Source organism: Prunus persica, chromosome G7 (genome assembly GCF_000346465.2).
Source record: "Prunus persica cultivar Lovell chromosome G7, Prunus_persica_NCBIv2, whole genome shotgun sequence".
NCBI classification, from domain to species: Eukaryota; Viridiplantae; Streptophyta; class Magnoliopsida; order Rosales; family Rosaceae; genus Prunus; species Prunus persica.
This window is the reverse complement of record NC_034015.1, coordinates 11393233-11406884: the sequence shown is the minus strand read 5'-3', so window position 1 is coordinate 11406884 and position 13652 is coordinate 11393233. Positions and strand designations below refer to the sequence as shown.

The 13652-nt window shown below is 37.5% G+C and overlaps 3 protein-coding genes across 4 annotated transcripts; all 3 read left to right on the top strand.

The window, feature by feature from the left end:
* Positions 1139 to 2056, top strand: LOC18770250. Its single transcript, XM_020569092.1, has 2 exons — positions 1139 to 1183; positions 1261 to 2056. The coding sequence occupies exon 2, from the start codon at positions 1501 to 1503 to the stop codon at positions 1933 to 1935; it is 435 nt and encodes a 144-aa protein (XP_020424681.1). The 5' UTR covers positions 1139 to 1183; positions 1261 to 1500; the 3' UTR covers positions 1936 to 2056.
* LOC18770540 (putative disease resistance protein At4g19050) lies at positions 3016 to 9153 on the top strand. Of its 2 annotated transcripts, none has more exons than XM_020568519.1 (4): positions 3016 to 3103; positions 4067 to 7946; positions 8326 to 8415; positions 8708 to 9153. In XM_020568519.1, the coding sequence occupies exon 2, from the start codon at positions 4069 to 4071 to the stop codon at positions 7936 to 7938; it is 3870 nt and encodes a 1289-aa protein (XP_020424108.1). In that variant the 5' UTR covers positions 3016 to 3103; positions 4067 to 4068; the 3' UTR covers positions 7939 to 7946; positions 8326 to 8415; positions 8708 to 9153. The 2 variants fall into 2 exon arrangements, with proteins under 2 accessions (XP_020424108.1, XP_020424109.1); XM_020568520.1 differs by having other exon boundaries at positions 8698 to 9149.
* On the top strand, positions 10241 to 12653 carry LOC18769146 (probable L-type lectin-domain containing receptor kinase S.5). The gene has a single exon (XM_007203445.2). The coding sequence runs from the start codon at positions 10338 to 10340 to the stop codon at positions 12333 to 12335; it is 1998 nt and encodes a 665-aa protein (XP_007203507.2). The 5' UTR covers positions 10241 to 10337; the 3' UTR covers positions 12336 to 12653.

The window sequence follows — 13652 nt, the reverse complement described above, 5'->3', positions numbered from 1 at the left end:
TACGGTTGATCAAATTGTTGATATCTTCACTAAGGGTCTATCTCCTGCTCGGTTTTCCTTACTTCAGTCCAATCTGCCTGTGCTCCCCCAACCCGTCAGCTTGCGGGGGTGCAATGAGACGAGATCCTTAAAGGTTTAGTTTTCTATTTGTTTGTATTTATTTCCTACATTCGTTGTATATATTCCTTATCTCTCAAGGACTTTATTCTTACCTAAAATAGGAAATCCTTTGTATAGACACCAAGCAAAGCACTGTAAATAATTATCACATGATTGTTGAATGAAAATCATTGAGAATATTCAAAACCTTTCAGGTATGGACCAGTGTTTTCAAAGGCATGCCTTCGCGCTCGTCGGAGCACGCGTCGAAGCGAGGCGGGAGGAAAACGCCCGAGGCGGTCGGCCGTTTCGCGAGTTGCACGTTTAGCGCTGGGAAGGCGTGAGAGGCGTTGGAAGGCGTGGCTAGGCGGAGCGAGGCGTATCAGATTCGGAAACTTCTGAACTGGAAGAAATTTCAGAATCTGGAAATCTGAAACTGCTCTGCGAGGAAGACGGCGCGAGGAGGAAGATGACCCTTTTTTTTTTTTTAAAGCATAATGAAACGACGTCGTTTTGATGGCAGAGTTTTAAAAAAAATCTTTGAGTGAAACGACGTCGTTTCACTTGGAGTATGCTGAAAAAATTAAAACCAGTTTCAGTTTTTGTACTTACCTTTTTTTTGTACTTACCTTTTATAAAAAAAAAAAAAAAAACGCAAGTCTTTTTGAGTGAAAGTGTAGCTTTTGTACTTTTGAGGATCGTATGGCTGCTGATGAAGTGAGGAAGGGATTGGAAGATTGCATGACTAGGATGTTGTCTTTTGAGGATCGTATGGTTGCTGATATCCAGTTGGACTTGTATGATGAGGCAAAAGGAGAGTTTGGAAGTCGTCTTGCTGTGAATTCAAGGAAACTACGAACTCCAGGTTATAATTTTTACTTTTTCATTTTCATTCGAGTATAATGAACACTTGAAATAAATGTTAAACTTAATTAGATGGATTTGTTTTGGTTTTTTTTTTTTATAGCAAATTGGTGGAAGCGTTTTGGAAGGGACACACCTGAGTGACGAAGTTTGCTATTCGGGTCCTTACCTTACTTGTAGTGCATCTGGGTGTGAGAGGAATTGGAGCACATTTGAGCAGGTAAAGTTCTTCTATTAATTTATTGTTCAAATTTTGATGCTTCTAAATCTAATTTTGTATGTTTATATTCATTTTAGATTCATACAAAGAAAAGAAACAGACTTGAACATCAAAAGCTCAATGCTCTAGTATATGTGAAGTATAATACGGCACTAAGAGAGAGAAGTATTAGAAGGAGGTCAAAGATTGATCCAATATTGGTGAATGAAATTGAGTCCGATGATGAATGGATAGCTGAGGTTGAAGAACCAATTCTACCAACTGATCTTACTTGGCTTAATTCTCAAGAATTATATGATGTTGATGTCATCAGAAATATGCCCACTGAACCTTATGAAACTGATCTACATACTCGAGTGCCTATTTCTGTGGAGCCTATTGGTGATCCTAGGACTCAAGAGCGAGGGAATATTCATGTTAGGACTCAAGAGCCTATTGTCCATTCTAGAACTCAAGAGCCTATTGTCCATTCTAGAACTCAGGATCCTATTATTGATGATGATCTTATTCTTGATGATGATGTTCTTCTTTCCTCGTTAGCTTCAAAAAAGAGAAAAGATGGTGAAACCTCAAGTAAGAGGAAAGTCAAAAGCAAGTCCATAAGAGCGATGCTTATGGATGAAGATGATGAGATAGATAAAGATCCTTCAACATTTGATAGTGGGAAATATCCTTTTCATATTGATACAGTTGATCAATATGATAGTGATGCTAGTTTGAATGATATTAGTGTTGAGGAGTGGGATGAGTGAATTATGTTTTTGTTTTGATGTTGAATAAATATTTTATGTTTTGGGATTGATTATTATGTATTGGGATAGATTATTATGTTTTGAATGACAATTAGTTGTACAATTTAATCGTATTATATTATTCATAAATTTTTCTTATTAAAATAACTTAATGTTCAAAAGGCTTACGCCTCAATGCTTCAAGGCTTACACCTCGCATAGCGCTACTAAAAACGCCTCGCCTATACGCCTCGCCTTTGAAAACATTGGTATGAACATTAATATTAAGACTTAATTATTGAATTTGCCCTTGAAGCACAATTCTAGTTTCATTTTGCCCCTGAAACTCAGGCAACTATGCCTGGCAAAGTGAGACATGGAGTTCCAATGGGTAAAGCGACACAAATTGAGTTTTAGGAGCAAAGTGAGAGTACAACTGAGGTTCAGGGGCAATTCAACAATTAAGCCTAATATTAATAAACATGGAACCACAATCAGACAACACTTTTTTGCAGCGAATCTCTTTAGTGATGATGAGAAGCTTCTATTGATTCTGCAGCTACCCTGAATGTAGAGCAAAGAATATACAACAACTCCTCAAGCAATCAACGCACCAAACAAAGGGCAAAAGTGCTTTATTAAAGCAACAACCTTCCCTTTTTTTTTTTATCAGTCTATGATACCTTGAAATATTATGAAGCCATTCTTATATATCTTTTTTCTTTCTTTTTTTTTCCTCTTTTTGTTTTTTTTAAAGAAATAAAAGATAGTGGAAGTTAATTGGATCCAAATTCCAAATTCATACTCTATATACCTTCAAAAAAATTCTATTTTTATTAATTAATTAAAAATGACGGATTCGAACTTAAGAGCTCCATCGATATTTGGAAGAGAATTACAAGGATGATCGAGTTGGATTTATTTGATACTTTTTGAGAGAGTGAACTTCAATAAAGAAAAAGAAAAAAAAGAAAGAAAAATTGGATTCTTCCACTTTTCCTTTTCTTAACTTTTATGATGCTTTGACTGGCCCACCAGGTTCTCCAAAGTGATTGGTTTGCTTGCTATAAGAGAGGCTGCTATGATTAGTAAGTTGTGGACCTTGTGGTGAAGAGATTACACAGTTGACTTGACTCTCCCAGTTGTAAAGCAAACTCTCATTGCTCTTCTGCACCAAACCACTCATCAGGTTTGCTCTCTATCTATTTTGGATTTGATTATCTTCATTTTCTGCTTTATTCATTTTCTTTGGTTTAACTTTAGGTGTTAATTTGGTGTTCAAAACACCATGTCATGAACTGAATATATTCTGATTGTTTGAAACTTGCAGAAGCTTGCTTTAAATTCATTTCTGTAATTTTTTTAAAAAAATTCTGTTCTTGTGTTAGTATGGGTTGTTGCTATAAATATTGCTGTTCCCAGACTTCAATTCTCCCCAACATTGTCTTTGTTTCTTCTAATCTTAGTTCGTCATTTTGTAATTGTTGTTCTCGAAAAGTTTAGATAATTTTTAAAGCCATTTCTTTGAGTGCCTTTCGGGCTCTGAAGTCTGAACCATATAATGCATTTTACGGAAGCTTGAATTTTCATCCGAATGGGCCAGTTTTGTTGTAATTTTGGCATTCCTAAACCAAGCAATTAAAAGATAAATAATTAAATATTTTTCACCACTTTTGTTTCTTTTTTGTTTTTTTTGGTTAACAATTGCACACCAATGGTTCTGAGCTATACAATGGAAGATACCCTCTTTCATTGGTTTTAAGCTACTAAATCTAGTTCTTTAGCAACACCAAGGATTTAAACAACTAGGCTAGCAAATGATTAATTTCAATCCAGGCGCTTAAAAAAAAAAAAAAAAGAGCATAACTGGCACCTTGCCAGTTTTAGCTACTCACCGGTGAGGAACAACTGAGTTTCTTTTAATTTTTTAAGGAAGTATACGCGTTTGCAACTGAAGAATTTGGTGATAGTTCCAATTACATTGCCCCAAAGTCAAGTAGCGCATGTGAAGATTTGAATGGATTTAGTTTAATTTGGTGATAGTTCCAATTACTTTTTTTTTTTTCCCATTTGCTGAAAAATCTACTATTTTATTTTATTCTTATGGAAGTTTCATGTATATGTTGATCTTTTTTATTTTTTTGGGAGTCAGCAATGGCTTTAGGCACAAAGGAACGGATAGAAATGATATTGGGGTTGCTGAAGAATAATGATGTCACAACAGTCGTTCTTGATGGGAAGCGTGGAGTAGGGAAAACATGGACGGCAAAAGAGATAAGCATGAAGAAAAACTTCCATGACAGTCTATGGCTATATCTGAATAACAAATATGACAGCAAGTCTCTTCATGAGAACCTTGCCAGGCAGATGTCTCTATTCTCTATTCACGAGGAATGCGAAGATGATGATGTTGAGGAGGAGGAGAAGGAGATCTTGGAAAATTTGAAGCTGAAAATATCCAAGAAGCTTCAAGATGTGATATCTGCAGCACGTACAAACGAGAAACCTTTTCTACTAATTCTGGATGATGTTCCTCATGAGCGGGATGCAGAAGAGATTATGACAGAACTGAAGAAACTGCTGAATCCAAATGACCTCAGTTCTTTAAAGGTCTTAATCACTAGAGTTGGAAGTGATGACAAACTTACAGCAGAGGGGAGGAACGAAGAGATTCGGACCAGTAATACAAGGAACATATATGTAGATCAATTGTCTACAGAAGAGTCTAAGATCTTATTGAAAGAAAAAGTCAAGAAAGAAATTTCTGACTCTCCAAGCTTTGAAATGCTGTCAAATTTTATTGTGGAGAGGAGAAAGTCCATGCGTAATGAAATCATCGCAATAGCCGAAGCATTGAATTACATTGGGTATATTGATTCTGGGGTTTGGTCCTTGGACAGTGTTCTCGAAGCAGCAGCTAATGATGCAGAAGTTGCAATCAATATGCTATTTCGCTTCTGGTATGACACGTTGCTAAGCGATGTTACAATAAACTGTTTTTGGCATAGCGTGCAACTTTTCAGCAAACATGTTGGTGTGCATTACAATGAGTTGATCACTCATTGGATAATGGAAGGATATGTTGGATGCATTGATCATATTGAGAAAGCCTATGAAAAAGGACATGATGAGCTGATGAAGCTTATAGATCGTGGCATGCTAAGAAAGCAAGAGGATAATATGGTTATCATGGGAGGAATGGTTTCGAGTATCACTGATCAACGCCGTCGAGAATTTAATGGGACTGCAAACCTCGGATTGGCTAATGTGTTTGAAGATGACAAGTGGGAAGGTCTTGGGAGGCTCACACATGCGGATGGTATGATAAAATCACCATGCAGTCCTAAAAGCAGGGAGAAAGTCTTGACACTTCTGATGGATGGACGTTCCCTTGGCAGAGAAGTCCCTGGAAGATACTTTCAGCCCATGCAGAAGCTCCAGGTTTTTACTATATTTAATCCCAGGTTTAAATCCCTGCCTTTATCCTTGACTAGCATAAAGAGTCTTTCTATTCTTGTGCTTAGATGTTCTGATCTCTTGGAGAAAATTGATCATATCGGAAAACTCGAAAACTTAAATGTTCTTGAAATATCTGGTGCTACTTGCTTGAAGGTTATTCCTGATGATCTTTTTGCAAACATGCCTCACCTTCGAAGCCTTAACCTTTCTGAATCCAAGGTCAGATCACTACCTAGTTCTCTCTTCAATAAAAGTGAACTACGGTGGCTTATCCTTAGAGGATGTGCTCAATTAGAAACACTTCCAAGCTTAAAATCTTTTAAGAACCTCAAGGTGCTTGATCTATCTGGTGCTCTCTCTTTCCGAAAATTCCGAGACAAAACCTTCGACCCACTTGTGAAACTTCAAACAATTGATCTTTCCAATTCCCAAATTAATCACTTACCTTTTCTTCACAATCTTGGTGAGCTCACTCGGCTCCTTTTAGTTGGCTGTGCACACTTAACAAGATTGCCCACTTTGAACACTCTACCTCGGCTTCAGATTCTTGATCTTTCAGGTGCTACAGGTTTGAAAGAAATGCAGGACGAACCATTAGATGGACTTAATGTCCTTGATTTATCCAGCACTCAAATTAGTAGTATACCTTCAAGCACAAGCAACCTTTCTGATCTCCACTTAAGAGATTGTTCTAAGCTTGTGAAACTGCCAGTCATAAAAGCAATGAAAAAGCTTGAACTACTTAACCTTTCGGGTTCTAGCAATTTGGCTGAAATTGAAGATAAATCCTTGGAAGATATGAGGTTCCTTCGAGTTCTCAACTTTTCGAAAGTCAAAGTAAAAGCACTGCCGTCCTTGTCCAACCTAGTTAACCTTCGCCAACTCTTGCTAATGGATTGTTCATGCTTAGAAAAATTGCCAGAGATGGCAGGCCTTAAAAGACTCCAGGAGCTTAATCTTTCTGGTTGTGTGGCATTGGTTGGTTTGCCAGACCTCAAAGCCTTTGACAAATTAGAGATTCTTGATGCTTCAGGTTGCAGGGATTTGAAAGAAATACAAGATAAATCCTTTGAGAACATGTCTCATATTCAGACACTCAACCTATCAGACACTAGGATTGAGTTCCTTCCATCTGTTCCCAAAGCCAGCAACCTCCTTCACCTCGTACTCAGAAATTGCCAAAACTTAAAAGACCTTCCTCCTCTTGACCATCTGTTAAAACTTGAGGAACTCAACCTATGTGGTGCCATTAATTTAAATGGCATTAAAGCTGAATTCCTGGAGCAGATGGTTCACCTCAGAATTCTTGACCTATCTGGAGCCCCACTTACAAAGCTACCCTCCATGTCCAGACTTACAAACCTCAGACAGCTCTCCCTAAAAGGTTGTTCATCCTTAGAAACTGTGCCAAATCTGGAAGCAATAACTTCGCTTGAGATTCTTGATCTTTCTGGAACATCAATTGGGAGTCTGCCACCTCTAAAAAGTTTTAGCAACCTCTGCCAGCTCTTGCTAAAAGATTGTTCGGGGATAAAAGAGTTGCAGAATCTGAGTTCTCTTGGTCGTCTGGAGGTTCTTAATCTGTCAGGAACCAGAATAGAAAAATTTCCCTATGAGATATCTGAGTTGACTGATTTAAAGCACCTTGATCTGCCAGACTTGAAGAGTATGCATGATATTGACTTGGGAAAGATAAAGCGTATACCACAAGAGGTGAACTGTGACAAAGGTGGCATCTTTGAGTGTGCTGATATTGGTGGTGACAAGCCTTCCATATCTGTAAGTGGTTCTACAATTTTTCAGTTTTTGGATGAAAATCCACAGTTGTGGGAAACAAAGTTCAAAAGATTTCATTTCTCTGTGATCGAGAAGCAAGGCGAAGATGGAGATATCAACGGCTGCAAAGATGAACTTTTCTTCAGAGATCTGTACTCCTACACCAGGCATTTTCCTAAAGAGCACGATCGGTCTTTGGAAATCCATGGATCATATAGTCTTCCTAAAGGTTTTGAAAGTGTCCTGCAGCATGCCGATTATATATCCTTGGTTGATAATGACCGTATAAGTTGCCTATCTGAAATAGGTGCTGATAATGTGAAGGTAATGAAAGGCTGTTGGATTGAGAGATGCAGTGAAATTAAGAGCATTCTTCGTGGAGAAGAGGCAGATGTCAGACTGGGGAGCAGTTTAGAGATTCTTTGGATTTCAAACCTTCCAAAGTTGAGCAGTCTATACAATGGGAAAGAGGATCTGGAGTGCTTTAAGAACCTTAAACATTTGTATCTAGATTGCTGTCCAATGATTGTGAGTGCCTTTCCCTCATCCCAGCTGCTAGAAAACCTCGAAATTTTCCATGTTCAATTTTGTGAGAGATTGACAACTTTGTTTGAAAGTGATTCACCATCTGGATCTACATTGAAAAAGTTGAGGACGTTGTATCTGTTGGAACTGCCAGAGTTGACGCGCATTGGGATAAAATTGCAAGCTCCGGTGACTTTGGAAGTTATGGAATGCCCTAAGTTGTCCAAGGACCATCTTGATGTGGATAACCGTTTCTCCAAGTAATTCTATTGGTAAGTTTCCAGCTGTAGTTTATGTTTTGGTGATGGAACCCACTTTAGTCTAGTTAATATAAACATGTATTGTTTTCAGTTCTTTGAAACATCAGTGTGTAATAGCTTGGTGCAACAGAAACTAGGTTAAAACTTAACATCAAAGACCAAATATAAAAATAATATATATATATAAATAATTACCTAAATTGCTGCAATAATGCCTGATATTGATACAAAGGCTTTCAACATAGCAAACATTCCAACTCAACATTGAGAAAATCTAGCGAAAGGTGGTGGACATTTATTTCAGCATTGTTGTATTTCATATTAGGCTTTATTTGTAAATGAATTTATTGATGTTTAGTTTTACTTGTTATTTTTTTCCCTTTTTTGTTAGATTACTGCCCATGAAGATGTTTCTGAAGTTTCTCAAGCTCAGCTATGGAAATTGGTGTCTGGTCATGTTGTTGGCTCACTCTCAATACAGGTAACAACTAACACCAGAATAATCAATCATTCAGTAGTTTTGTTTAAAGCTGTGATAATAATATTACTTTAAGTAAGACTAATCAATAGTCGTATTCGAGGTAAATCGTTACTACCTTGAATTTGAAAATCAAATAATTTGAGAATTCTTATACTCCCAATTGAAGCTCCAATTCCAATTCTCCTCAAGGTTTTTTTTATGTGAAATTTTTTAAAGTGTGAAAGATATGAAATTTTTGAAGTATAGTGCTTGATGAACTTAATCTGAATGAAACTCCCAAAGTTATCTGCAGGCCACCTGTAGCAAGATCAGTGTAAGAACCTGTGCCCAATTACCTACGAAGAGAGTTCATCTACTTCACCTACACCAGCTCACACTCTTCACAAGAGCTCCTTTAAATAGCTTGTTTGAGTATGATGCTTGCTGGACATGTAGTTGGGCTTGTCCTATTGTTTTAGCGGCTTCTACCTTGACATTAATGTAGTACTCTTTCCGACTCTCTTACACACGAGGCTCGTGAACACCCCCTCTTCTTGAACACAGATCCAGACCAAACAATGTCGTGGTTGTGGTGCTTTTGATCTTACAAAAACCCGCTTCACTTGTAGAGAGTGCAACTTCCATCTGTGTATTTCATGTGTTAAACTACTGTTGAAGAATGTATTGGAAACTGACAAAGTAAAAATACAATATATATTGAGTGGTTCCACTACTAATAGTTTTAATTTTTCTTTTTCTCGTGGCGTTGATTTCTTCCGTTGAAGCAATTTTTTTATCTTATTTTTCGGTACATACCTCCATGGAAAATTTCACTTATTCAAAGCCTGGCCTCAGCTGCTAGTGATTATCGTACCACATCACAGCTGAAGAGGTCATAACACGGTAACTAAATTTTATATGGGAATTAATCAACCTCAAGCTTCTTAGGAATTTCCTTTCTGGAGACCTCTTAACTTCCATGGCAAGACACAATTCCAAATTGAATTGAACATATATATAAGCAGAGGATTTTCTGTCTGGTATAGGTACATGAACTTTCATCTAGAAGACTTCACTTTTCTCTTTTAAATTCGGCTAATACAGCCAAAATTAGACTTCTGCTTGAGACAGAACATGTTTTTCTCCTTGTATTTTTTTCATTATCTTTTTCTTGCGGATGAGGTTACTTTGATGCTCACATGAACTTTCCTTGTAGATATCATTAGGAAACAAACCAATTCAATAACTATTTTTCTATTGACTTTAGTGTTAGAATATATATGAGAGTTTATGCACTGCCTGACCTCAGTTCGCTGACCGTTTCCGGGGGGGGGGCCAGATGCTTTGCGAGACTGAAAGCTTCATTTTGTGTTTGGTTGCGTTATCTACCGCTTATAAATAATGAATATACTTCCAAGTTCATGGTATGTTGATCTCACATGCCTTTAAAACATTCAAGTAGAGAAGTAGAGGAAATTTATCAAGAAGTTTCCTCCTAATGCAAGTCATTAGTCTGACCTTCAATTTAGCTTAAATATTGCAAACGAATCTGCCCTCCTCATTGAACCTTGAAGCTCGACTTGTTCCTCGATTTCTCGGTCTCTCAAACTCTGTATCAGATAACCTTGATGTAACATAGAATAAGTAGTACAATACAAACCCACAAGCAATCACCTTGATGTTGAATATATGTATAAAAATATAATTCTAAGTCCATGGTATGTACAGCAAAGTAGAGAAAACTGACAAAGAAGTTTCCTCCTAATACAAGCCGTTAGTCTGACCTCAATTAGCTTAAATATCTTGCAAAAGAATGTGCTCTCCTTGAACCTTGAAAGCTCAACTTCTTCCTTCAATTTCTCTGTGTTTCAAACTCTGTATCCTATATTGCCAAAAACAAAAGGCAACAAACTAAACTCTGTATATATACTCATATAATCTTCATGAGTAGCATGCAACTTTCTTCACTACAAAGGTCTGCACTCCTATTAGCCCTCTTGTGTGGTGCTCTTACTCCAGCAGAAGGCTTGAGTTTCAGCTATCCAACATTTCGAGACAACATAGATGAAAAGGATTTCATTAAATCCGAATATTCACGCATATATTATAGTGCAATCCAGATCACTCCTGATCTTAGTAACCCGGCTTCCATCGTGAATCAATCTGGAAGGTTTTTATATAAAAAGCCATTCAAGCTGTGGGGAAAAGGCAAAGGCGGTGCTCGCAGCAGAGCATTGTTCAATTCTACCTTTGTACTTAACATCACTCCCCAAACCGATCCAGGTGGTGAAGGCTTGGCCTTTATCGTAACCGGAAGTCCCACTCTTCCAGAGAAGAGCCAAGGAGAATGGCTTGGAATTGTAAATGCAAGTTCAAATGGATCTGCTCAGGCTAACATAGTGGCAGTAGAATTCGACACAAGAAAGAGCTACTTGGAAGATGTAGATGACAACCATGTGGGCTTGGATGTAAACAGCGTTTACTCAATTCAACAAGTTCCTTTACTTAGCTATGGTGTTAATCTTTCAAGCCAAACGAATTACACAGTGACAATTCGCTATGACAGCCAGAACATCGCCATCTTTGTTTCCCAGACCAATGAAACTAGGGAGGAAATGAAGAATATTCCAGTTTTGTCTCGCACTCTTGATCTCTCTGAGTATCTTTCACAGAAGGTCTATGTGGGATTCTCAGCTTCCACAAGCAATAGCACTCAGCTAAACTGCATACGGTCATGGGATTTCCACTCTTCACATATAGATGAAAATTCAAACCTGCTGTGGGTTTGGATTACGGTCCCTGCAGTATTTGTCTTGGTAACTGGAGTTTCTGCTTACTTGTTCTGGACAAGACAAGGTGAAAAGGAGGACGCACATCTGCAGATAGACGAAGAGATTCAAACAAATTCCATGGCCCCCAAAAAATTCAAACTCAAAGAACTTCAAAGAGCAACAGGCAGATTTAATCCCAAGAACAAGCTCGGAAAAGGTGGCTTTGGAACAGTCTATAAGGGCCTCTTGGGAAACAAAGAGGTAGCAGTCAAGAGAGTCTCAAAGGATTCACGTCAAGGGAAGCAAGAATTCATAGCAGAAGTCACCACAATCGGCAGACTTCGTCACAAAAATCTGGTCAAATTAATTGGATGGTGCTATGAAAGACATGAGCTTCTTATCGTCTATGAGTTCATGCCAAATGGAAGCCTAGACAGATTCGTATTCAGGGATGACACGTTAGGGATGGAGAAAGAGGAACCAACACTGAGCTGGGAAAGAAGGCACAGCATAATACTTGGGGTAGCTCAAGCACTCGATTATCTTCACAATGGATGCGAAAAGAGAGTGCTTCATCGAGACATAAAAGCCAGCAACATCATGTTAGACTCAGATTTCATAGCCAGGCTGGGAGACTTCGGACTGGCTCGTACCATCCAACAAAGTGGTTTAACTCACCACTCCACCAAAGAGATTGCAGGAACACCAGGCTATATGGCTCCAGAAACATTTCTTACCGGCAGGGCTACTGTCGAAACAGATGTTTATGCATTTGGTGTTCTTGTGCTAGAAGTTGTCTGTGGAAGAAGGCCTAGTAATCAAAACGAGCAGAACAACTACAACAACAGCATAGTGTATTGGCTGTGGGATCTTTACAGCAGAGGAAGGATCCTTAATGCTGTTGACTCCAGATTGGATGGAGACATTGATGAGGATGATATGGCATGTGTTCTGGTTTTGGGGTTATCTTGCTGCCACCCGAACCCCCATCTGAGGCCATCCACGAGAACTGTCCTTAAGGTTCTTACAAGGGAAGCAGATCCACCAGCACTGCCCACTGAAAGGCCTGCTTTTGTGTGGCCAGCCATGCCTCCATCATTCAAAGAGGACACAGAATTTGATCTGGCTGGAGGGCAAATACCACCATTCACAGAACTCACTGGAAGATGACTTGGCCAAGAAGCTAGAAAGGAAACCTTGCTCTTCTGTCAATGTAATTCATTTAATGAAACTTTGCTTCAAAGAGAAGGGTAAAGTAAAAGTTGTAGAGGTAAGTCATTAGGACTTTGAATTTCAGAGTCTCAAATTTTTGTGGAGAACCTTTATCTCTCATGTAATTTGGTTGAAAACATTTTCTTATTTTGGGGTGGAAAAATATTCCAAAGGGAGCAGTTTGTGTAAGTATATAAGGCACCCCTCTGCTTTAAAGCTTTAAGCTTTGATCTTGTAATATGCAAATTATTTAGTAATAGACGTTTTATTTAACCACTTTTGTTTTTTTTACCTTGCAATTAAATCCGCTCACAGCCAAGGGCTGGTTTTCCACCAGGCTGCAGCCACTGTCTGTCTCATTCTATTTCTTTCCTGGAAATGTTTCTGAGTCACATAACAGATTAAATGATTTTGTCAAGTTAATATGAAAAATAAAGTTTATAGTATACATGTTGTAGAATTAGAACTTGGAAGCAAAAGAAGCTAGAAATAAATAATAATAATAATACAAATTAAAATTAAGGATCAACTACATAAATAATGACCTTTGAAGAAATCCCATATAAAGCGTATAGCCGCCCGGCTATACTAGATTCTTTTTTAATTTGTTTAGGAAATCGCTCAGCCGTACGGCTATACTCGTTTTTCCTAATTTTTATTAAAAATCGTATAGCCGGCCGGCTTTACTAATTTGACATATGGCACCTATACAATGGGCTCACCTTTTTTTAATATATAAATAGTATAGCTGTCCGGCTATACCTTTTAAAAAGAAAATTTAATCTGGGAAATTTCGCCGCCATAGACTTGTGCCTTTTTTTAATTTTGGCGTACTTCTTTAATTAAATATATGTAACTGAGTAATATCTTAGCCTTTTTGAATTACTTTAATTAGTAATTATATTTTAATTATTATTTAATATTTAAAAAAAATTAAAGAAAATGTCCACAATATAATTCATTTATATTTATTAAGTATTTTGTGAAATCGTTTGGGTATCTTAATTAAATATCTCCATAGCCCAAGAGCCCTATCCGTTACTATTAGGCCATAACAAGAGTATCTATTGTCCCTTTTTAATTTTTCACTTTTCCAAAGTTATTACCCGTATAAGGATTTTTGCACTTTAAAGTTTAATAATGTATTACACATGTACACACGTATTTCTCATGTTTAATACATATATTTTTTACAAAAATTTCAATAAGACAAAAAATTCACGTATTATACACATAATTCACATATATTATTGAAAATAAATAATGTATATTTAA

What these genes read in the sequence shown, in the direction of transcription:
- LOC18769146 (XM_007203445.2), top strand. Translation starts at nt 10,338, where the DNA reads ATGAGTAGCATGCAACTTTCTTCACTACAAAGGTCTGCACTCCTATTA.
- LOC18770250 (XM_020569092.1), top strand. Translation starts at nt 1,501, where the DNA reads ATGCCCACTGAACCTTATGAAACTGATCTACATACTCGAGTGCCTATT.
- LOC18770540 (XM_020568519.1), top strand. Translation starts at nt 4,069, where the DNA reads ATGGCTTTAGGCACAAAGGAACGGATAGAAATGATATTGGGGTTGCTG.